This window comes from Palaemon carinicauda, chromosome 39 (genome assembly GCF_036898095.1).
Source record: "Palaemon carinicauda isolate YSFRI2023 chromosome 39, ASM3689809v2, whole genome shotgun sequence".
NCBI lineage: Eukaryota > Metazoa > Arthropoda > Malacostraca > Decapoda > Palaemonidae > Palaemon > Palaemon carinicauda.
The window spans coordinates 38,157,198-38,182,038 of NC_090763.1; the positions used below are offsets into that span (position 1 = coordinate 38,157,198).

General features: G+C 36.7%; 1 protein-coding gene across 5 annotated transcripts in view; it reads right to left on the minus strand.

Moving 5' to 3' along the window:
• CLIP-190 (Cytoplasmic linker protein 190) overlaps positions 1–24,841 on the minus strand; it is a 120,930-nt gene that overhangs the window by 76,599 nt on the left and 19,490 nt on the right. For 3 of the 5 annotated variants that reach the window (XR_011041862.1, XM_068362788.1, XM_068362790.1), the window contains 3 exons: positions 16,490–16,670; positions 15,885–16,119; positions 3,245–3,295 (listed from right to left, as the gene is read on the minus strand). Coding sequence is in view for 4 of the 5 variants with exons in the window: in XM_068362788.1 (XP_068218889.1) it covers positions 3,245–3,295; positions 15,885–16,119; positions 16,490–16,670 (467 nt within the window). In the remaining variant the exon portion in view is untranslated. The remainder of the gene's footprint in view (positions 1–3,244; positions 3,296–15,884; positions 16,120–16,489; positions 16,671–24,841) is intronic. The other 2 variants (XM_068362789.1, XM_068362791.1) reach the window with 2 other exon arrangements.

Below are 24,841 nucleotides of genomic sequence, written 5' to 3' on the forward strand. Positions count from 1 at the left end.
AAATAACAGGGTCATATTTAAAATCATAGTATTCATTTTGAAACAATAGATGTTCTACCAAAAAATTATAATGGTAGCAGTCCTTAATTAATCTGGCTTATTATATAGGCTAAGTGAGAATGCTGTACTGTATTTGGTTTTCTATGACTTGATAGCTTTAATGTCCTTCCAGTTAAGGTTATTTATGAATGTGCCTTAACTAAAAAGTGAAAATAGGCATAGTTATTTAAGACTAAATCAACACAAATACTGTACTTAAGTTATATAAGATAGGAGTGTTAAGGGCATGTATGATAATGGCTTTTTATCAAAACACTGCTCTGGACTCAGTATTAAACAACTGCAAAAGCTTTTCTGTATTTTGTGCTATGTAACTATGAAAACTTTAAGGAATTCAGGGATTGTCATTACCGTGGACAGCAATCATTCAAGGATTTTCAACGATTACTGGGGTGTTACCAAACCCCGTCAAACTTAAAGTCCATCTGTAAATTGTATAAGTTTTAAAAGTCACTTATGAGCAGAAAAGTCAAAGAACAGGTTCCAGAGATTGAATATGCACACACATGATCAGCAACCAAGCCTGTCTCCAGCCAAGCTTGGACCAAGGAGGATCATGCCATGACTTTTGGGCTACTAAGGGTAAAGTATTGTTGTAGAAACCACGAATAGCATCATAAATCATTATTGCTACAGAAAATAAAGCATAAATGTAAATCAACTGATACAAATAAATGGCTATACATAACACTAAAAGCAAATCATCGACTGATTTTCAAATACGTAAGTCCTGAGGTACAGTTTTTGGCTGCTCAGAAAGAACCCAACAGAACGGCAAATACATGGTGATGACATCCAGTGGCCTTTTTAATCTTTACAAAATATGAACTGATGTGTCTGAATTTTTATGACCATAAAATTGGGCTAAGGTAGAAGTGAAAGGTTTCCAGTGAAATACAGATAAAATATAGGGAAATATTTATTATGTATAATGAAAAATGTTTTGTTGCTCACTCAAATTGTTCCCCATACTTCAAGACTTATTCTAAGACTAACTATTAAGAGTATATAAAATTTCTTAAACCCTGTCTAGATATATCTTTAACTCTATAATTCCTACATCACAGTAACTGTACAATGAATCCATATAAAACAATTTTGGGTAAAATCCATAAAATTATTACAAATTTTAAATTATGTATATAAAACATATAGGATTTCTCCATACAAACTCATCACTCGCATACAGTTCATATTCCTGGTCTGGAAATACTGTACTTCAAACACTACACTCGAACAAACAAGACATTGTAGTATACTGCATGTGTATCACCTGGATCTCAAGGTCACAAGAGATGACGACCCCACTTTTTTGAGTAATCTAGAATGCTATGGCTAGCACTGGAGCTAGGGAGACCATTCAGCTACAGCGAGAGTTGACAAGTCAGTAGTTCAGTTAGAAGGGTACTTGTTATATAAGTGACAGACCCATAAAAGAAAAAATTTATTTTTACAAAATTATTTGGTTGTTTGCACTATGAGCGTATCACTTTCAGACAAATTCACAATTTACAATGGAAATTAGAGCATTTGAATTTTAAAACATTCTCACTGGTGCTAGAAAAGGAATGAGGGAGAAAGCGTGGGTAGTGGTAGGGGTTGGGGGGGGTAGTTGTAGTAGAGGGCAGTAGTTGGCTGTAGAACGGCACCTCGTAGTATCGGGGGATATTGAGGAAGGAGAGGACTAATTGGTAAGGGACCTTTGGTAGTGGTTCTAACATGCCCCAGTTACTATACCGACACTCTATTAGAGTGAGCGAGCTGGGTTTATTCCTGGCATTCCATGCAACTTTTTCTCTGGTATTTTTAGCAGTATTTATACCTTAGAAATGGTGCTATAAGGAGCATTTCACTGGGCGACACAGGTCCCTCGTCCAGAAATAGATTTTTCCTTCGTCAAAATCCCTTTTAAGAATACCAGAATCCACAAAAAGATATTTAGGAAGATGTAAATAAGGTATTCAAGTCTTTAGTTTGTGGAAGACATTAAACAAGAGAAAACATGCCTGTGGAATAGTTAAATAAGGAGTGTGTAAAGAGATTAAAAATAATATGAATCACTGAACTAGATAAGCCATAATTAATGAACACCTGGAAAAAAACAGGTGAACAGGATGAAACGCAGTAAGCAGAAGAAATCATGAAATTAGGAAATAAAGATTTATGTCATCCTTGGGTAATAAAATACTGCTTGAAAAGTCTGTTCAACTTTTAACAGCACCACAGAGACATGAATTGAGAAGATTTTACCTCCTGTGGCCGATGATCCAGGTATGTGTACATGCATTAATACTACAAGCCTTCTTCGGCCTAGTAGACATAAGACTGTAATGTTTAGGATGTTCAAAGACCATGGACAGTATATGTCCTGTATATGGACGATTGGTATGTAGTGAAACCAAACTGTGTTTAAAATTCTTCCAAAGTTACTTGTTTTGTCAAACACCTAGGGCAGATGTAAGTCCCACTTCTCATTTATAAAGACAAACTCCATTTATAAAGACCCGCTTAGTCATTCATAAAGACGTACTTCATCATTCATAAATACAAACTCCATTCATGAAGACCCAATTCATCATCAATAAAGACAAACTCCATTCATTAAAACCCAATTCGTCCTTTATAAAGACACTTCGTCATTCATAAAGACCCACTTCATTATCCAAAAAGTCCCACTTCATCATTTAAATAGTACCACTTTGTCATTTATAAAGTCCTACAAATCCATTTCAAAGGCTTACTTTATTATTTATAAAGTTCCCCCATCACCTATAAAGTCCCACTTCATCATTCATAAAGTCCAATATCATAATCTGCAAAGCCCAAATTCATATTTCTTTAAAGCCTACAGGTCTTAGTAACCATTATATATAGAGTATAAGCAATTTTGGTTTACTATATCAATCAGAAATCATGAACGAAAAATATCTCTTATTGGTTATAATCTAAAAAAAAACCTGTTTAGCAATGATTCTATTCTCAACATATTGCTACAAAACTACATCACCTATACCTACAAAATCCTGAAAAGTAATTAATCTTACTATTAAGTAAAAGATTAATCTAATCAAGGTAAGGTTTCTCGATAAACTACGGAAGGCTGCACATTATTCATAATTGTACAAGATTCTAATAACTACTTCTCAAAATGTCATTAGAAAAAAAGATCTAAGAAAAGACATACCTGGAGTGCTTTGGTGCTTGGGCCCGTAGATGGAGAGGTCCTACTTGGTTTCTGTAACGATTCATGCAGTTAATCACACAAGGGTACACCAAAGAGAGGTCTTCTAGCAATAACAAAGGTACGGGAGTAATGCAAAAATAACTCCCCTAAGAGTAAAATGGCAAAAGACTGAAACGCTACAGTATTGTTCTTGGGGGGAAAAATCTTTCAGGATTCAAGACAAATTTCTTCTAAAACGTTAAAACCATATAGTGTATCTAGCACTTAAAAGAGTTAACAATGGTCACTGTTAAAAACAATGTTAAAAACATTGGGATCATGCAGTCTCGGATATGCATGACGTGTCATACCAAGATACCAAGATTTCCTTCCAAAAGTTAGAAAACATTCAAGAATTATCAGGCATGGAAATAAGATTTGGTAAATGAAAAATACTCAATTGAATGAAATGCAGTAGAGCAATACTAGTTATATGGAAAATGCATTAAAACCATTCCTTTATAAAAAAAAAATATATATATATATGGTGAAATAAAATGAGTACAAACAAGTCACAAATCTTATTAAAAACTATTTGTATTTCATTCTGTATTCAAATTTCTATCAATTGAAAAAACAGGTTTGTAAAATATCAATACTTTCACATATAATCTCATTCTTTTATAGAAAGGAAATTTACGGTAGCAACAACCTCCATGCACTGAATAAAGGGAGAAAACTTCCCCTCTTCAGCTTTCTAATTTTCGATGTGGCTTCCAGAGCACATATGGTGGTATAAACTGGTAACTACATTACAGTATATTTATTTCTTTGCTACTCATCACTTTAAAATCACCTGAATAGTGGTTTAACATGGTTGCTAAAAGCTATCAGGTAAAGACATATAGAGTCAACAGAAGTCCTGAAGATGACAAAGGATTGTGTCTTAGATGCTGTTAGTACTTCTTTGTTGAGCATTTTGACTGAAAAACAGAAGCACCATGTCTTATTATCTATCTATATACCAAGGCACTTCCCCCAATTTTGGGGGTTAGCCAACATCAAACAAATGAAAAAAAGGCGATCTTTCCTATCTACGGTCCTCCCAGCTTGACGAGGGACTCAACCAAGTTCGGCTAGTACTTACAGTAATTCTCCCTTTTTTTTCAGGCTGAGACAATCTATTCACCAGTTGTTCGTCTAGAATTGGATCTGAAGGAGGGAATGAGAAAGAAACAAGCCCAGAGCCGGCGCAGGAAACAAAGCGGAGCCTACTAGGTTAGGCTAAGTGTGAGGAATCTCTAGAAGAGAGCCGACAAAAGGGGCCACAAGAGGCACATGAAAATCATATCTTGTAGGAAATAGAGATGGACGATTTTAGGTTGAACAAGCTGACATAAATCTTTTTATAGATTATATATGAAATAAGTGTTTTGATGATGTTACTGTTTTTAAAACATTCTATCAATGGTTAATTATTTCTCATTGTTTATCTATATCCTTATTTCCTTTCATCACTAGGCTATTTTTTCCTGTTGGAGCCCTTGGGCTTATAGCATCTCGCTTTTCCAACAAGGGTTGTAGCTTAGCTAATAATGATAATAATAATTTTAAGGCAAATTTACCGGATGAGCAAGCAAAGGACCTTGCAACGCCTCTGTCAGCATTGCAGGTATTAGTCAAATCACCATCTTTTGTTATTTGACTTTTATAAAAATTAAAATCTCTTTGCCAAAGGACGGGTTGAACCTTAGGGGGAACTGGAGAATTAAGAGATTGCGAGTGTGTTAAAAAAAAGAGGCGGCAAATGACAAAAGTAGAAGAGGGAGAAACATTCCCAGCTAGAGAGCTGGATCATCCAAGACATTTCGCACACCAGTAATCTACAAAACAAAGTCTGTCCCAACAGGCTACACACTTGGAATGCAAGTCATAACATTAGCAGTAATGATTAACATTACAGAGACCCACATGTTATCTTCCTTTAAATGAATCATAAGGACATATCCAGAGGGAACTCTCAAGAAAAAGTCACAACAATACCTGTAAACAATACATGTACAGCATATAACGCTGTACTAACAGGAAACAAAGTGAATAGCAGATCCTACTGCACTCCTCCTCATTGTGAGAATACGGAACTAACTCTCACTAATTAAAATCCAGAAGAAAAAAGAGCAAGATGATATATGATGTTGAAAATTATGAATTATCATCTGGCGAGCCAGTGAACATATTTCATAAAATTTATGAAGACCAAGATACTGTAGAGTCTGCGTGTACAGTTGGGATTATTAATTCCGTTACACTTCAGGGGAAACTAAGAAAAACATCTGACAGTAATATATGGTAGCAGGTAACACTGTGATCAGTAAAGGAAAAAGTCTCTGAGCTTGTAAACATGTGATCAAAAGCTTTTTTATTAATTCTACAAGTGCTGTATAAAAAACATTGTTATTTGCTTAAAGGAACTTTTCAAAATTAACAAAATTACTTAAGATCATGTGTTTACATCTCTGGGACTTTGTTTTACAGGCAACGTACATAGCCATCAGTTTCTTTTTTACTAAACACTGTGTTACCTGCTACAATATACAGCTGTCGGGCATCCCCTTAGCTTCCCGTGAAGTGTACTGGAATTAGAGAAGCCAAATGTGCCAGACACCATCAGAGACACCCAGGAAGCCAAATGACTATTCAAATTTGTGGAAGGGACTCAAACTTCCAAAGTGTATGGAGACTGCTGCTATTGGAGATTATGCTAAATATTGAGTAAAAATAAACCTTTGATAACATTGAAAGGTACATATTGAATTCATAGTATTTACATCCAATACCAAAACAAAAATGGAAAACAAAGGAAGATATTAATGAATGTTTTCTAACCTTATACATTAACAAAGAATTTTTGGGGGTTTAAGATAAAAAAGTAAATTTTACGACAATCAAAATCATTATTTACAATTACTGTACCAAGATTAATATACTTAGAAATAATTTTTTTTTTTTAAATCATCCTCATAAAAAATCAGGTGTAATTGGATCAAAGGATTTTTTGTCTAAGAAAATGCACCATAACCATTATAACATGAACAGAAATACAGAATACATATACTGTACATGAAAAGTATCCTCACTTAACTACAAAAATAATTATAAAATCATTATTTACAAATAGATCCCCTTTTCTATGAAATGCTTATTGGAAAAACAGACACAAGTGAATTCATCAAGTGCTAAAGGCATGCTTAAAAAAATCCACGATACACAGCGTATCTGGATCTACTATCCTAAGGCCTTCTCGAGAGACCGACGCCTTGTAGCTCACGTACGGAGACCATATTGTTTCCCTACTAAATAATATGAATGAAAGCTTTTTACAGGGCAGTCAAACTGTAAAATAGTTCTTGTGAGATGATACTTTAAAGAGAAATTTGTATGTGTATCTATCAACTGAAATTTCGTTCAGGTTATTTTATCATCTACATAATGTTAGCTCCAACTTAATGGATTCATATCTACTAATTATCATATACTATAATAGAAATTAAGATTTTCCTCTATAAAGTATAAAAAGTTAAGATTAAAATGAGATGTCTGTCTCGAACGTAAAATATCTTTCCTATAACAGACTGTGTATTGTTACCTTGTGCTTCTGACACCATGAGATATACTGTATATATATTATAAATCTGTTAAAATTCACAACCCTCAATATTAAAAGGCAATTTACCAGCCCAATTAGTCAAGCTTGACTCTTTCAGAGCTGGTTTTCAACTGTTAATAAACCTATTTATGCAACAAGCTATGAAATAGCCCACCTAAATATAATATCTACCCTGTAATCTAATAAATTACATTGCACTGGTTTGAAATCCCTGAAAAAAGTCTAAATATATTGCTATGCATTAAAAAGGTAAAACCAACTATGACCTATACATCCTTTAATAGTGGAACTACAAGCATTAACAAATCAGTCATCAATGGAACATCTGTCTCCCATTTTCTGCAAAGGTTGGAAAATAATATCTTGATGTCTCATTGTACTAGGTCCCTCACACAACTTGACAAACTAGAGTCCTTTCAAATCAGTATCTAACTGTGATATATCTAATCACCTGGTAAACAAATCACCAAAGAATCAGCACAACAGATCAGCAGGAGGTTACTACAGTAGGCTACGTAGGTTCCAGCAGTGTCCCTTCAGCACCCTGATAAATATTCTAACTTTTACTTATCGTCTACTCCATTTACTTTCTTCCAATGTACCCATGTAACTTATACAAATCATTTCACCCATTCAAAAGTTCTACTCACATACAAAACAAATCCTCAGTAAATTGATCTCATTAAACCGATCTTTAAAGACAAAAACAACTCTCATGTGTCACAGAACTGGAGAATTCAATAGAATTGTTAAAAATATATATGAACATTAGCCACTTAACTACATCTTTAGGGCAATAAAATGCAATCTTTAGGCAAGTCGTTAGGTGTAAACTTCAGTTTACACTTTTGCTTTAGCACATGATGAATAACACTTGATATTACTACTCTATGTAGCTGGAAAAAGCAATATGAAATAACCCTTAAAACAAAATTTCTACGATATAATGGATCTCTCTAATGATAATTTCTTCCAAACCAAACAAGCTTTTCGTTCAGTTTCATTTCGACTTGAGGAGTGTGAACATTTGAGTCATGAAAACGAGGAAAAAATTAACGTTAATATTACCTGTGATTGTCTAATGCACTGAATATTGTGTTATGAACAAATATGGGCAACTAAGACACGATAATTTATACAGACCAAAAATATTAAAAAATTCTCAGCATATTTATTACTGTAGTTGAATTAAACCTTAATAATTCATTTGAACTTTATGCCTTTAGAAGTACAGACCCTAAAGGTACTTCTCTGTTTTTTTTTAAGAAATATAATCTAACAACACGCAATAATTACTAATGACATTCATAAATCCCGATCTTTACGAACTGTTGAATACTTAGATGTTAAGATGAATTATGTTTCGCAAGAGAATCAACAATGTTACTACGCTACGTTAACGTGTTTGTAGTAGTTCTTACCGTGCTGATTAAAACCCAATGTCTATGACTCTCTTAAGATCTAGTCTTTGATTATCAAAACACTGAATGTCTTTGCTGAAAGTAATTAATAGTTAACTAATAGTTGCCTTGCTGCAATTTGGCTTTCGCAAAGGTCTGGGGCTTGTGATGGTATTACAAAATCCATTGTTGTATAAAAATCATCAAGTTCTGAACATGAAGTTTATTGTGATGTTTTTGATGCTGATAATAAAAAGGCCCTTGTTTTCATACTTTGAAAAAATGGTAGTTTGCAGTTATTTCTTAGTGATGCTGAAATCTTACCAAATCAATTACAAACAGGTGCTGATCTAGTGATTACCTGAATGTAATTACTGTAATCTACTTTGTAATGTTTTCATTTGTCACGATACATGAACACTTTTAGTTTATTAGATGTAAATATTAAAACAATTTTCACTTACAGAGATCCATTACCAAATATTACCAGCAAATAAATTTACTACAGCAACACTTTCAGCAAATCTATCTACACTTTTATGTTACAGAGCAGTATTTGCTTTCGTTAAATAAATAATAATTAGACAACTACACTACATGAATACATTTAATTATTCACAAAAATTATACATGATTTTTAATAAACCATAGGATACACTTTGAATTTCAAGGCAAAAAAGTCCATGCAGTATACATAAAACTGAGCCCATAACATGCAGTGCCACTTAAGTCTACCATGCACCAGTGAAAGACGCAACAAAACGATGAGTTGGGCTAAACCAGGCTAATATAGGCAAGGAAAACACTATCAAGTTTATAAACAAAATAATAAGGATTTCTCTATATACAAATACTTTACTGATAACCTTTTTGTATGTGAAATAGCATATATAAAAATTGTATTCTCTGTAGTACAGCACATATTAAGAAATGCTGAAATACTGTATTTGAGTTTAATAAGCCCATATAAACGTTCCTATCGGTATTTAAACATTATGAGTAATCCTTGGGATTTCCAATAAGTAAAGTGTGCATTGAAATTATTGGACTTTATGTTTTACTACATATTTCTATTTAGCTGGGTATCAATAGCACAAGGGAATGATGGTCAGTATAAAAAAAAAAAAAAAACAGTCGACGACTACTGCTAAATAACATTTCAGGTATAACTACTGTAATTACAAAATTGTTAAAACTTCCAATACAATAACTAGATTGTTAGGTTAAAATTATAACTATTTATCAAATGAGAATAACACTTCTAAATCTCTTTGAGATATATACTGTACAGTAATACCTTTATAAGCTAATACAAAATCTTTCCAGTAATCCAGTGCAGTAATAGTTTTGATTTTTTCAAAAAAGACTCACAATTATCATACTACTGTATCATTTTATTTCAGTCCCACAACAGTATCTACATCACAAAACAAATGCAATTAATTCTATTAAATGCTTGAAACTCAAGAAAGTATTTGCGATGAAATTTTTGCAAATTGATAGAGGATGGATTTGAGAACACAGCTATCTCACTCCTCTTTTAAAAATCATGACAATAACATTTATAAACATTGGGATCTGGCAATGCTTCTTATAATTCCAAATGAAAATACTGTGAAGACTTTAAATTCTGCTAATAAAAGCCTAAACCAAGATTATTGCCAATCTCCAAGGCTAGCTCGTTAATCAATTTTTCTTCTTTAGATATGCTACGGAAAACAGTGTCAACTACAGTATACTGTAATTAATTAATCAAATATTAATCTATTTTACAAGAACTGAAAGAATGAAAGCTCTAAAAGGTGCTCAGAACAAATACTGACCATAATCCCCTTTATAATGCACAGTTTTTTATTTTATATGGATAGAATACTGCCAACAAAATAAAAATATGTCTGGCAGTTAAAATATGCCTCCTTAATAAAAATTAGTCTACATGTCGATCCTTTGAAAGGCCATCAGCCGTGAGTACTCAAAACAACATTCTAAAACTCTTTAAATATACTGTACCACATGTGAAACGCTATAGCCTCGAGATCAATATGATAATAAAATACTGTATTCGCAGTGTGTGTCACAATCTATTCACATTACTATGCTGGTATAGTTCATTTTTTTCTTAATTCTATTCTACAAAGTTATCTAAGATTTCTAGTACCCAAGACTCAGCCAATTTTGGGGGTTAAAATTTACTAACTGAACCCCTCACCACATTTTATATATTAACAGTGACTAAAGGGCACATGCCAGTGATATTTTCTTAACTGGTAATAGATGCAGTTAGACTTAAAAGTAAAACAATCATATGGAAATACATACAAAGTTTGGAAAACCTGAAATTGAACAATGATCTCATGACAGTTTCTGTCAAGTTGTATCTTACGCTCATTCCGTAACAAAGCTCGGGGTAACAAACACGGAACATTCCGAGGCACTACGGTTGGACATTTTCACTAACGACAAATCACATGACATGGAAAACTGGGATATACTAGGAAGCAAAATTCATCTCATAAAATTACTAAACAGATGGAAGAAGCATTCACCGCCTAGCTACAAACATGGGACAGAAATAATTAATCGTAAAATTCCTTACATTATCCTTATGAAGGCTGGTCTAGCTTACCCCATACTTCTGCTGCTTTATTGTGATCAACTTGAGCAGTGGCTTAAATTCGTAATGACTTGAGGACCGATCTTAACATGCTTGGTTTAAATCTAGCCATTTCCTCATATGCATTACTTTTTAAAAAGGTAAACTCAAACATTAAAATCAGAGATTTTCTTGAAAGAAACATTGTAAATTGTGTAAGGTGTCGAGATGAAAACTTCACTCAATGGATATGTTAGACGCTGGAGAAACTAAGGCAAATGATGCTCCTTGACAATTTATTACTATATTAAAGTGATGGAGATTTACCAGCCCAATAAGTCAAACTTGACTTCTACAGAGCTGGCCAATCAATGACAGAAAAGAATTATATGGATATTAATTGAACAACAATTTGAAAAAGTACTTTCTACAAGCGTGTGTCTCGAGAAGTGATTTTCCTCAACAATGTATATGTGTGTGTGTCTTAACAGCTGTGCACCTACATTACATGTAATAACCAAATATCCTGCCCACATGTACTCACAACATATTTCAATCTTTCATTATGGCAAGAGGAACTGAAAGGAGGGCACATGAACATGTAATTCGTTAGCTTGGAAAAAATAAAAAAAAAATTGAAAATGTAATGATTTTCACAATGCAAAACAACAATAACTTTTAGATCTGATTATAAAATTCATGACACAAAGCCTTCTAAATCTAAGACTTTTCAATTAGAAGTTAGTCACAAGTCATGAGGGAATGGCATTTCATAGTATTTTTCATGGGACAAAGACTACACAAAAAGGTTTCTTAGCATAAAGCCTGTCACTAGAGGCATATTATTATGCAAAATGTGTTACCATGGGCTTTACTAATAATTATTACACACAAAAGTCAAACTTTTACACTACTTAATATATAAAACACTAATTCAACGGAATGCAATTTTGCTCTATTACATTCCTCGAGAGATATGCTTCTATGAACCATATACAAAAGAGACAACTAAATTTCAACCATGAATAAAAAAATACCCAATAGAGGTACACACATCGACTCCCTAATTCAAACCCAGCATCAATGGACAGACAAGAGATAAATTGAGCTTTTCAGTCTCTTTCCCAATCTTGAAAAGACATTCCATTAACTTCCGTTAGTTTGAACTAAATAATCCTTTTGATATTGAATATATTTTGACACCTTCCTGAGTTTACGCATAGCAACTATGCCTCTTGACTTGTTGGGGTGTGTGTAGCAATTATGCCTCAAGATATTTTGAGTTTGTGTGTCATTTAAAAGATTTAATCCACCTAAGTTAATCTCTCTTAAAAGATTTCCAATGATTGGTCTCTACTTCTGGTAAGAAAACTTACCGAACTTATAATCTACCAACATAAAATAAATTGAGCTAAATGAAAGTCATGCCAGGACTCTATTTCAACCTCAAACAAGATACTTAATTTTTACTGAGCCCATACTATAGTTTTTGCCCCTAACAGGAAAGCTAAAGCTTCGTAAACCCTAAGCAAAAGTCCTAAAACATATAGAGATGAAAAAGAGTGCATCAAAGCAACCTCTTTCCTTGAGGCTGGGAAAATTCAGCTAGATTTGTACTTTACAAGGGAGAATTACTCAAGAGGTTAAGAACTTTTCCCTCATTGCAGTAATTACAGCAAATGAAATCAACAATTATAGCAAAATGTAAAAGCAGTTCAATGGTAACAAGCTAGGATGGACTATAAATTCTTTTATGGAAGTACTCTTATCAAACTATACTCTTCTATACAGTAATATATTTAATGCTGTTAAGAGACATTAAGGGACCCAATAAGAATTAATATCCTAGAAAGTCCTAGGCCTACATGGCTGAGGACTATGAAGTGTGAAGTAGATGATGGATGGAGAAGTATTGAATTAAAAGCTCAAGATAGAGAGGACTAGCGAAATCTAACCGAGGCCCTTTGCAGCAATAGGCAAAAGAGGAGATGATGAAGATCACTAGCACCTCTATCAAACCAAAGTATTCCTAGATTTTCACAATTTTTTTACAGAGAACTAGCTACTCACAACAATCTCTTTCTAGCAACTCTTATCTAACCAAGGTTATTCCTAGCATTTCACATAAAAATATTATAAAGAGAACTAGCAGGCCTACACGGCTGAGTACTATGAAGCATGAAGTAGATGATGAATGGAGAAGCATTGAATTAAATGCCCAGAATAGAGAGGACTGGCGAAATCTAACCAAGTCCCTTTGCAGCAATAGGTATAGGAGGAGATGATGAGGATTTCTAGCACCTCTTATCTAACCAAAGTATCCCTAGATTTTCACAATTTTTTTTCACAGAGAATTAGCTACTTACAACAATCTCTTTCTAGCAACTCTATCTAACCAAGGTTATTCCTAGCATTTCACATAAAATATTATACAGAGAACTAGCTACCTACAACAATCAATGAAACTGCTATTGTAACTAGTATATGATTAACAAGATAAACATATACTGTAGTAAAATATAATACTCCTAAACAGAAGTAAAACCAATGACTGGAGAAAATATTAGTCAAGAATCATGTCGACATAAATGCTCGCTTCAATCTTCTTCTGACACAGCCAAAAACCTTCAAAGTAATTGCTATATAATCCATCCCTTAACAAAAGAAATTAGAAAAAAAAAAAATTTTTATTTGAAAAGCAAATCTACAGAGCTAAAAAGGCACAATCCAGCATCATGAACCATCAATAAAATCTAGCACTTCGAGCAGAAAAGATGCCCTACTAATTAGCAGTGGCTATATCAATTTTTTCCACTCTTCTCACCGTTTATAATGTTTTCAAATTGACATTATTTAGGTTAATATATAAATGCATGATCAGTGGGAAACATCCTGAGCTATATATTTTCAACACTGAATGAATTCGAGTACAATGTTTATCACGATTTACATGAGCAATTCCTGTTAGAATGGGTGACTTGCAGAGATAATTAGATATTAGTGTAAGCTTATTGCAGTCAGTCACATAATACAGTACCCCATACTACAAATACTGCAGATTTAAACAACTTTCGCACATCAAAACTACGGCAAATAGAAATATGAATCCGTGGAAAATATTAACATTCAACTATTACAAGAGAATTGTATAACAAAGTTTAATAAAAAAAACATAAATGGTCAATAACTTTACTTTTCCATTTCCTACAAGTACATGTATATAACGTACATCATACAAACTTAACATGGCTAAATCTTATTAAGCATGTCATTTACAACCCTCAGAAAAAATATCAAGGATGACTTGGCTCACTTATACTCACTCAAACAGGTCAAATATACATTAATGAATGCACATACATGCATAACATTATCCGTGCCAAGTTTCTTTTCTGATTTCCCTAACCACCCAAGACATACAATGCTTTCTTTAGCTTGCCTCTTTCTTTAGTAATTTCCATATGATCAAGCTCAGATGTGACACACTCAAACACTATGCCTGAACCTCCACATATACAATGAACAATCATACATAAGACAAGGCAAAGCAAAATTTTCAAATTGACGAAGCAAATATAGTACAGCTACCGCTTATTTTTGACACAATTCTTCGTACGGTGTAAGAGTTACTTCAAATAAAAAAATGGGTATCAGATGTTTAGACAAGGTAAGTGAAGATAAAAACTGTCCTGAAGTGCAAAATGGCAAATCTAGACAGGGAAATTGATAATTGCAAATGAAAAGAACATCATGACAAATAATCATAAGTTAAATGCCTCCGTAGCACTGGCATGGTTATTCTATATAAAATGAATGAATAAGTACTTTAAGATTCTTAAAGTGTAGTCATGGTTGCATAAGAGATCTCACACCCAAATGGAATGCATTCAAACAGGACACTGGAAATCCTTTTGTTAATAAAATCAGCTCTCTATAATAAATGTTACCTTATTTTATCTAAAAGGAATTTACATCGCCTCCCTTAAGCAAGCTACAATAAATTACAGTACCACTGCATTTCTAAATATTGCACGCTACTGCCAAAACATGGCTAAACTTTCACCTCTTCCAGCTAAATTATACTGAATCTCTTGAAGCAACTGGAAGCCAGAAATCCAAACAAAATGATAAAGCTAATCAGCATACATCCACACTTGTCAATAGTCATAATTTTTTATTCAGAATATCTTTATACACAAAAATAACACCACAATAAATAACTATCAACTTCAATATCATTCAATCAATCACACTGCCATCAAACACTTGAAAAAGATGTGCGACCCTAAGACGAGTCATTCAAATAACATACTGTATATCAAGTTAATAAGATCAGCATTATTTTGTAAATGTTCCAAACAGCATATGTCGACGAGTTAATACGATCAACATTATTCTAAAATGTTCCAAACAGCATATATCGACAAGTTAATAATATCAGCATTATTCAGTCTAAAATGTGATTAAAAATGCATCAAAACCAACTTCTGCAAATATTAAAAGGCAATTTTAATAGCTTATTATGAGGCAGATGGCACAAATACATGCAATGTATCAAAAGCTTAAATACTGTAAAACGCAGTGAGTCATTGTAAGTGGTGATAGGAAAGCAAAACAACAGATAAAAACACAAAATAATGATAAAAAATAAATACAAAGGACTGTTAACAAAGCCATAATTAGTTTAAAAAAAAATTGAAAATTTCATATCCAACATGTCAAGTCTAATAAATGTCCTCGTGTGAATACATGTGGCTGCCTTATCAAAACAACTAAATAACACATCTTTGTTGCAAACTGCATGTGTAATAAAACGAAAATAAAAATGTGTATATTTCACAAGATGAGAGAAAGGACTACCAGTGTAAAACTCCTACCAAAAAGCACAAACTGTTCAGAGATGTCATTGCCATATCGCTATCAGTGTGTATACAGTTCTTAAGAAGCCACTGCCCATAACATCATCCACAAATAACAGCAATAAAGTTGGGAGTACAGTACCTGACCTGGTAAGAGGGAGGTGACGCCAAGTCTTACCCTGGTACCCCTGACAGACGATGCGGTGGAAGACGCGACCGAAGAGCCACCCAAGGATTCTCTGCTCCTCGATCGCGGTATGGTGGAGCGGGGAGTCTGCGGCACCACGGATGTTCTGCGGGGAGTGCCCGCTGCTGAGAATTTGGACACCCGAGCCACGGGGGCGAAAAGACCGTACTTGTCCTTGCACTCAAAATACCTGCAAGCGAAATGTGGTAAGTTTGATGCTGAAAAAAGATTATATAGAGATGTACTAACCAAAATTAATAACAATATCATCATATTATTCATAATACAAAAATAAATACTTTATAGTGAAATTATCAAATGAAAATAAATTATAAATATGGCAGCATATATTAATAACAATATTATTTTATTATTCATAATGCAAAGGAAAACACTTTAGTGAAATTATTAAAAGACACTAGAATTATAATAAGAGAACTCTGGCAGCCCAAATTAATAATAATATTGCTTATAATGCACAAAAAAATATTGAAATTATTAAAATAAGCTATAGGTATTTTACATTATACTATTCTACCTCTTTTAGTTTTTTTACTTACTTTTTACCAGCAACAGAACCATCATTTTTGCCCTTAGGCTCGTCCAGTTCAACTCCAGACCAGAGACCCTCGGCAAAATCAGTTTTACCAACAAAGCGTAGGGTGCCATGTTTAATTCCAGTTGTACTGTTGATAATGACTCTATCGCCAATTTTCGGCTCTGAAGATGTAGGTCCCGAGGCTGCGATGAGAGGAGTTATCAGAATAATTTTATCATTATATATATTTTTTAAACAACTCTTAAATCCAATGGTTGACTTTTGATTGCAAACTTTACATTTCTAACTCCACTTCTATGTGCCCTCATATATTTACCATTCCCATATATGGGTTCTTTTCTGTGTAAAATTGCCAGCAAAAATAGCTCGAAGCTTGTTCAACATGTTGGTGCAAGGGGTTAATATTCTAGGTTCTATTTTACCAGTAGTTACAACTCTATATTTTGCATTTCTGAGAGTTGAAGATTTGGTCTCCAACAAGGAAAATTGTTACTTCTACACCACTTTCCTTACAAACTTTATTACAAATTTGAGTGCACAGATCATACTTAAATTTGGCTTCCAGCCTGAAGGTGTGTTCGTATGCACTAATCAGATAATGACCGGTTACATATTCTCTGAAATAAGGGTATATTCACCCCTGCAAATCATCTCATACCTCAAGATTAAAACGACTTCAAGTATTCTCTTAGTCCTCGATGTTTTTCTAAGCTGAATTTGTGTAATATCTACATTAAGCATAAAACTTAAAAACTACTTTTGAACTTCCACACAATACACATTCTTTTCAGAAACATGTTCTCACAACAAAAATATCGTGAGAATTTGGGGAGATTAATGTATGGAGTAACTAAAAAGGAAATGACCTGCAGACAGAGAAGGAAAAGGCCCAATAAATGGGAGTAGGTTAGGATGCATAGGTTACGTGTGCCTAAAGTTGAGAAGGTCCAGGGAAGCAAAGCCCTCTTATCAAAGTAGAAAACTGCACTTTAAATCAACTTGGGTTGAAATAAATATGACTACGAGAGGTTTGGCGGAGAGCATTGGGAAAAGATAGGTAGCAGAGGTTTTGATTTTGGCTCTCTCTCATGCTAAAACCAATTTTCCCTGTAATTTTGTTGTAATTTGAGTATCAGCATTTCATTACAGAATTTCCGACAAAGATGAGATAGCGTGGAGCTAACATTAAAGTGAGCTATGTCCAACAGAAATGAGTTAAGGCATAGTTGTACAAGCAAAATAAATATCAACTTTATTTACATCAATCGGTTTAATTTGGTCTAAATATTTACTTAACCTAAAGGAGGTTAGGCTCTTTTAAGCAATTTATATTGATTTCCCTACATTAAATCAAGAATAAACTTTGAAAACATTGAAAAATGTTATTTTTATTAGTAAAATAAATTTTTGAATATACTTACCCGATAATCATGTAGCTGTCAACTCCGTTGCCCGACAGAATTCTATGGAGGGATACGCCAGCTATCACAATACTAGAAGGGGGTGTACTAACCAGCGCCACCTGTGGCCAGGTACTCAAGTACTTCTTGTTGACACCTCCTCAATTATTCCTCGGTCCACTGGTTCTCTATGGGGAGGAAGGGAGGGTCGATTAAATCATGATTATCGGGTAAGTATATTCAAAAATTTATTTTACTAATAAAAATAACATTTTTCAATATTAAACTTACCCGATAATCATGTAGCTGATTCACACCCAGGGGGGTGGGTGAAAAACCAGTGTACAAGACTAAAGGATAGCTAAGTATCCCGTATTTCATATAATCAGTTATCCACAATAACAATGAAATAATAAGTACCTGGTAAGGAAGTCGACTTGAACCGTTACTCTGCCTTTAATAAGATCGTCTTCCTTACTGAGCGCAGCGTTCCTCTTGGGAGGCTGAATCAACTCAAAGGTGCTAAAGTATACAGGGCTGCAACCCATACTAAAGGACCTCATCACAACCTTTAACCTCGGCGCTTCTCAAGAAAGAATTGACCACCCGCCAAATCAACAAGGATGTGGAAGGCTTCTTAGCCGACCGTACAACCCATAAAAAGTATTCAAGAGAAAGGTTAAAAGGTTATGGGATTATGGGAATGTAGTGGCTGAGCCCTCGCCTACTACTGCATTCGTTGCCACGAATGGTCCCAGGGTGTAGCAGTACTCGTAAAGAGACTGGACATCTTTGAGATAGAATGATGCGAACACTGACTTGCTTCTCCAATAGGTTGCATCCATAACACTCTGCAGAGAATGGTTCTGTTTGAAGGCCACTGAAGTAGCCACAGCTCCCACTTCATGTGTCCTTACCTTCAGCAAAGCAAGGTCTTCTTCCTTCAGATGAGAATGTGTTTCTCTAATCAGAAGCCTGAATAGTAAGAAACTGAGTTCTTAGAACTTGGAAAAGAAGGTTTCTTGATAGCACACTATAAGGCTTCTGATTGTCCTTGTAAAGGTTAAGACCTTTTTAGATAGTACCTAAGAGCTCTAACTGGGCAAAGTACTCTCTTCAGATCATTCCCCACCAAGTTGGACAGGCTTGGGATCTCGAACGACTTAGGCCAAGGACGTGAAGGAAGCTCGTTTAGCAAAAACTGAGCTGCAAGGAACATGTAGCCGTTTCAGATGTGAAAACAATGATCCTGCTGAAGGCGTGGATCTCACTTACTCTTTTAGCTGTTGTCAAGCACACGAGGAAAAGAGTTTTTAATGTGAGGTCCTAAAAAGAGGCTGATTGGAGAGGTTCAAATCTTGATGACATAAGGAACCTTAGGACCAAGTCTAGATTCCAGCCTGGAGTGGACAACCGACGTTCCTTTGAGGTCTCAAAAGACCTAGGGAGGTCCTGTAGATCTTTGTTGGTGGAAAGATCCAAGCCTCTGTGGCGGAAAACCGCTGCCAACATACTTCTGTAACCCTTGATCGTAGGAGCTGAAAGGGATCTTACTTTCCTTAGATATAACAGGAAGTCAGCAATCTGGGTTACAGTGGTACTGGTTGAGGAAACTGCATTGGTCTTGTACCAGCTACGGAAGACTTCCCCTTGAGACTGATAGATTCTGAGAGTGGATGTTCTCCTTGCTTTGGCAATCGCTCTGGCTGCCTCCTTCGAAAAGCCCCTAGCTCTTGAGAGTCTTTCGAAAGTCTGAAGGCAGTCAGACGAAGAGCGTGGAGGATTGGGTGTACCTTCTTTACGTGAGGTAGACTTAGAAGGTTCACTCCTAGAGGAAGAGTCCTGGGAATGTCGACCAGCCATTGCAGTACCTCTAAGAACCATTCTCTCGCGGACCAGAGCGGAGCCAACCAACGTCAGCCGTGTCCCTTTGTGAGAGGAGAACTTCTGAAGTACCCTGTTGACAATCTTGAACGGCGGGAATGCATACAGGTCGAGATGGAACCAATCCAGCAGAAAAGCATCCACGTGAACTGCTGCTGGGTCTGGAATCGGAGAACAATACAACAGGAGTCTTTAGGTTATCGAGGTAGTGAACAGATCTATGGTTGGCTGACCCCACAGGGCCCAAAGTCTGTTGCAAACATTCTTGAGAAGGGTCCACTCTGTGGGGATGACCTGACCCTTCCGTCTGAGTTGATCTGCCATGACATTCATACCGCCCTGAATGAACCTCGTTACCAGTTAGCTTTCGATCTTTAGACCAGATGAGTAGGTCCCTTGCGATCTAGAACAACTTCCACGAAAGAGTCCCTCCCTGCTTGAAGATGTAAGCCAGGGCTGTGGTGTTGTCAGAGTCCACCTCCACCACTTTGTTAAGCTGGAGGGACTTGAAGTTTATCAAGGCCAGAATAACCGCCAACAACTCCTTGCAATTGATGTGAAGTGTCCTTTGCTCCTGATTCCATGTTCCCGAGCATTCTTGTCCGTCCAAAGTCGCACCCCAGCCCGTGTCTGATGCGTCCGAGAGGAGACGGCGGTCGTGTTTCTGAACAGCCAAAGGTAGACTTCCTTGAGAAGAAAGCTGTTCTTACACCACGCGAGAGAAGACCTCCTCTCTTCGGAAACAGGAACTGAGACCGTCTCTAGCGTCATGTCCTTTATCCAGTGAGCAGCTAGATGATACTGAAGGGGGGGGAGGTGGAGTCTCCCTAACACGATGAACAGGGCCAGCGATGAAAGTGTCCCTGTTAGACTCATCCACTACCTGACTGAGCATCGGTTCCTTCTCAGCATGCTCTGGATGCATTCTAGGGCTTGGAAGATCCTTGGGGCCGACGGAAAAGTCCGAAAAGCTCGACTCTGAAGATCCATACCCAAGGAGACAATGGTCTGGGATGGAACGAGCTGAGACTCCTCAAAATTGACCAGGAGGCCCAGTTCCTTGGTCAGATCCATAGTCCATTTGAAAATCTCCAGACAGCGACGACTTGTGGGAGCTCTTAAAAGCCAGTCGTCTGACGGAGCCGGACACAAGATCATGATACTGCTGCACAGTCTGTGAACTGTCAATCATGGGCAAGCGAGGAAGTACAGTGACAACCCGAATCTGTCTAGACTGTCTGGGTCGTACAGACAACTCCTTATCGGGTTGCTGAGGTTGCCGCACTGCGTCACAACAAGTCACTTCTGTTGGTTGTTGAACGTCTTCCCCGTGACACATTGACTCCGTAAACAAAAAATCCTCTAACAAGGACTAAGCTTGGACTGCATGTCTTGCAACACAGCTCAAGGTCTATGGGAGCAGGTGTGGTAACAGACGGGATTAGCGACTGAAGTGGAACCATTACCTTCCCTGGAAGCATGTTACGCTTAAATAAAAGTCCATAGGAGGCTATGCAGCTAAAGGCTCCCTCCAAATGACAGAGTCCTCAAGGGAATATCAGAAGGAGGGAGAAAAGAACTTTCTCATCTACAGGGACCATATCCTAGAAAAGCTAAGTTCTCTCAGTGAGGGTTCACTGGTGCAAAAGCAGCAGACTAGAAGGCAACGTTATGAAACTGCTTGACAGTCTAGTGAGTTGGCAACAACCAAAGATGTGTGACTGAGAAACATGCGGTAAGGTATGCAGAGCATGTTGTATGCAGAGTATGCTGTATGCAGAGCATGCTGAATGTAGAGCATGTTGTATGCAGAGCATGCTGTATGCAGAGCATGTTGTATGCAGAGCATGCTGAATGCAGAGCATGCTGTATGCAGAGCATGTTGTATGCAGAGCATGCTGTATGCAGAGCATGCTGTATGTAGAGCATGTTGTATGCAGAGCATGCTGAATGCAGAGCATGCTGTATGCAGAGCATGTAGTATGCAGAGCATGCTGTAAGCAGAGCATGCTGTATGTAGAGCATGCTGTAAGGTAAGCAGAGCGTGTGCATGGCGTTTAACATTTCTCAGAAATTCCATGACCAGTGCTAGAGTGCTTTATGCATGCTTGCATGGGGTTTAAATATTTACCTTACATTCATAACTCATGATTCATATTTTTTGCCATATTCTGCGATATTGTTATAAATATATTGCAAGGAATACAAATATATTTTTATAAGTAATACAAATAACCTCCATTATCATAAGGTTTGAAAATGGAGGTAAGGTATGCTGAACAGCAGAGTCAGAACGAGCTGGAACAACAATAGTTGTGGTTTCCTCTTCAAGACTCTGTTGAGGGAACACCTGAGGCTCAGTCTGCAAAGGCTGATCAAAGGAAGTAGCAGAAGGTAGGCGCATGGGTGGAGGAGGCTGACTCCTGGCATGAGTGGCTGAACCCAAGGGTTGCGCTTGCTGAGCGGTTGGCGGAAGCGGAGTAGCAAGTTCCTGTTCCTGTGGTGTGAGCGGAGCGCGATGAGGTAGAGGCTGTGCAGAACAAGGTAAATGTTTCGCAAGCTGAGGCTCCTGAGGCGCAAGGCTAAGGTGTAGTGGTGCTTGCCTTGTGGAGGGTTGAGCTCGCTGCAGCGAGAGCTGAGGAGACTGACTCAAGGACGGGAGAGGTTGTTGTACCTCAACCGAGTGTTGCATCACTGGTGGAGCAGCAAGTGGAGGCGGAGGAAGAGAGGTATAATCCTCCTGATCCCATTGTAAAGGTTGCCTTAAAGAAGGCGGAGGCTGAGCACCACTGGGAACAGCCAACTCAGAACGTGGCTCAACATCGTACGCCTGGCAGGTGGTACTGCGATCAGGCGGAGCGAGCGCAAGCGGAGGGAGTGTAGGCGGAGGCGGAGGCGCAACACTCTCAGCCCGACACTCACGCATCAAGACCGAAAGTTGTGACTGCATGGACTGCAGTAGAGTCAACTTGGGGTCGGCAGACACTAAGGTCTGCTGAGGTAAAGCCTTAACAGCAGAGATCTGTTGCGGCAGAACCTTACTCCTCTTAGGCGGAGTGCATTCAACTGATGACTGAGGAGAGTCAGAGCTAACCCAATGACTGCATCCGGGTTGTTGAACTCTAACTTCGTACGTCTGGCATAGGTCTGGACTTTATGTTTAAGAGGTCTTGAGACCTGAGACCAGCGTTTTCTCCCCTAAATTTCTTCTGCAGACGAGCAAAATAAGGGCTCAATCGTCTGCGGGTGGAGCTCAATCGTCTGCGGGTGGGAGTGACGGTCTCGGTAAGACACGCCCACAACCACCGAGGATACTTCTGTGCGCCGATCAAGGCCTGCTGAACCCTTTTGTCCTTCGACATTGCTTTTCCCCTGGGCTTGGGAGCTTGCAAGAGGTCCCGGACTGGGAGAACGACTGGCGCGCACAGAAGTACCCTCACGCACAACACTGACACACTTTGCGCTAATCACTTATCACTTTGATTTTCTGTTTGCACTTATTTCACTGAACTCGAAACTTTAAGTGGTTTGTACCTGAAACACGCAATTCTATCCTTTCTCAAAAGTTAGTAATTGCGAAAACAGAATTACAATGTAACAGAAAAATCTAATGAAAGATAAATAATTCAGTGGCTGGAAAGAGACTAAACACTAGATCACTCTAGAAACGTTTACTTTCTTCCCCTAAAGAGACTAGGGAGAAGAGCAAAAACGATAACAACGTTACTCGTACGCCTGGCAGGCTTGAATGAAACGTTTATCCTCTTTCTCCCTCCGTCTCTATCTCTCTCTCTCTCTCTCTCTCTCTCTTGACTTAGAACCTGAGAGAAGAGCCCAATCATATATATCGTTAAAACATATTATTGTTAAAGGAAAAAACTGAAATATTTCCCAAAATGAAAAGTTCCTTTATTAGGATTAAAACCATTAAGTGAAGAAAGAATGAACAAAACGCTAGACACGGTTACTCTTACTGCAATGTGAAACCGTGAAAATTCTTTCTCTATCGTAACGATAGAGTGCAAGTTGAACGTTCTGAACGTCAACAACTGCAGAGACAAAACAAAACGTTAGTTCAACTTTGAAAACAGTACTAGACTATCAAAGAAATTCTTTCAAAGACATTAAAATAGCATAATATGTTAACAGGTAAAACCGAAATGACGGGCTCAATGTTAATTAACTTCGGTACCAAGAAAAGACCGCCTACTATTAGGAAGGTCGAATATAAACAAATATAAAAATTAATTTTAATAAGTTTATAAAAAAAAGGAAGTTAATCGAAGAGGCCTATAAGAGGCGGAGAGATATAAAATAAATCTATAACTTTTGTTAAGCAAAATTAAGAAAGAGAGTCTATACTCTCTTAGACACCAACACTTCCGTCTAAGGGAAGGGTCGGCCATTTAAAGGTGAAAGAGAGTTCATACTCTCTTCGTCACCATAATTAATCAAATTAATTCCAAAAGCTAACATAGAAGTTTCCAGTAAAGCGACAGCCGAAATCAAAGAGAAATACTTCACCAAAGTCGTGAAAATACTCCAAGAACATAAGCGTATCCCAGAACGTCTTGCCGGAAGCACGACAGAGGAATAATTGAGGAGGTGTCAACAAGAAGTACTTGAGTACCTGGCCACAGGTGGCGCTGGTTAGTACACCCCCTTCTAGTATTGTGATAGCTGGCGTATCCCTCCATAGAATTCTGTCGGGCAACGGAGTTGACAGCTACATGATTATCGGGTAAGTTTAATATTGAAAAAATAGCATAAGGTGAAAAAAAATGTAACTGGGAAGACCTGATATTCAACATTGTATTCTACAAATTTCCCTTTATAATCAAGATTTTTTTCCAATGGGACCAACTTTTTGTGGTAAAAACAATGGTCAAAAGTCAATAAACATTTATCTTTATGAAATTAATAACCTAACCTAACAACAATAACCTAATGAAGTTAAGCGTCAATAACAATCCTTAATGACAATGGCAAATAACATGCCAAATATAGATGGATACAAAACATGAAAATGAAAAAATTTCATTCATAATAACCCCGATTTATGAAATTTT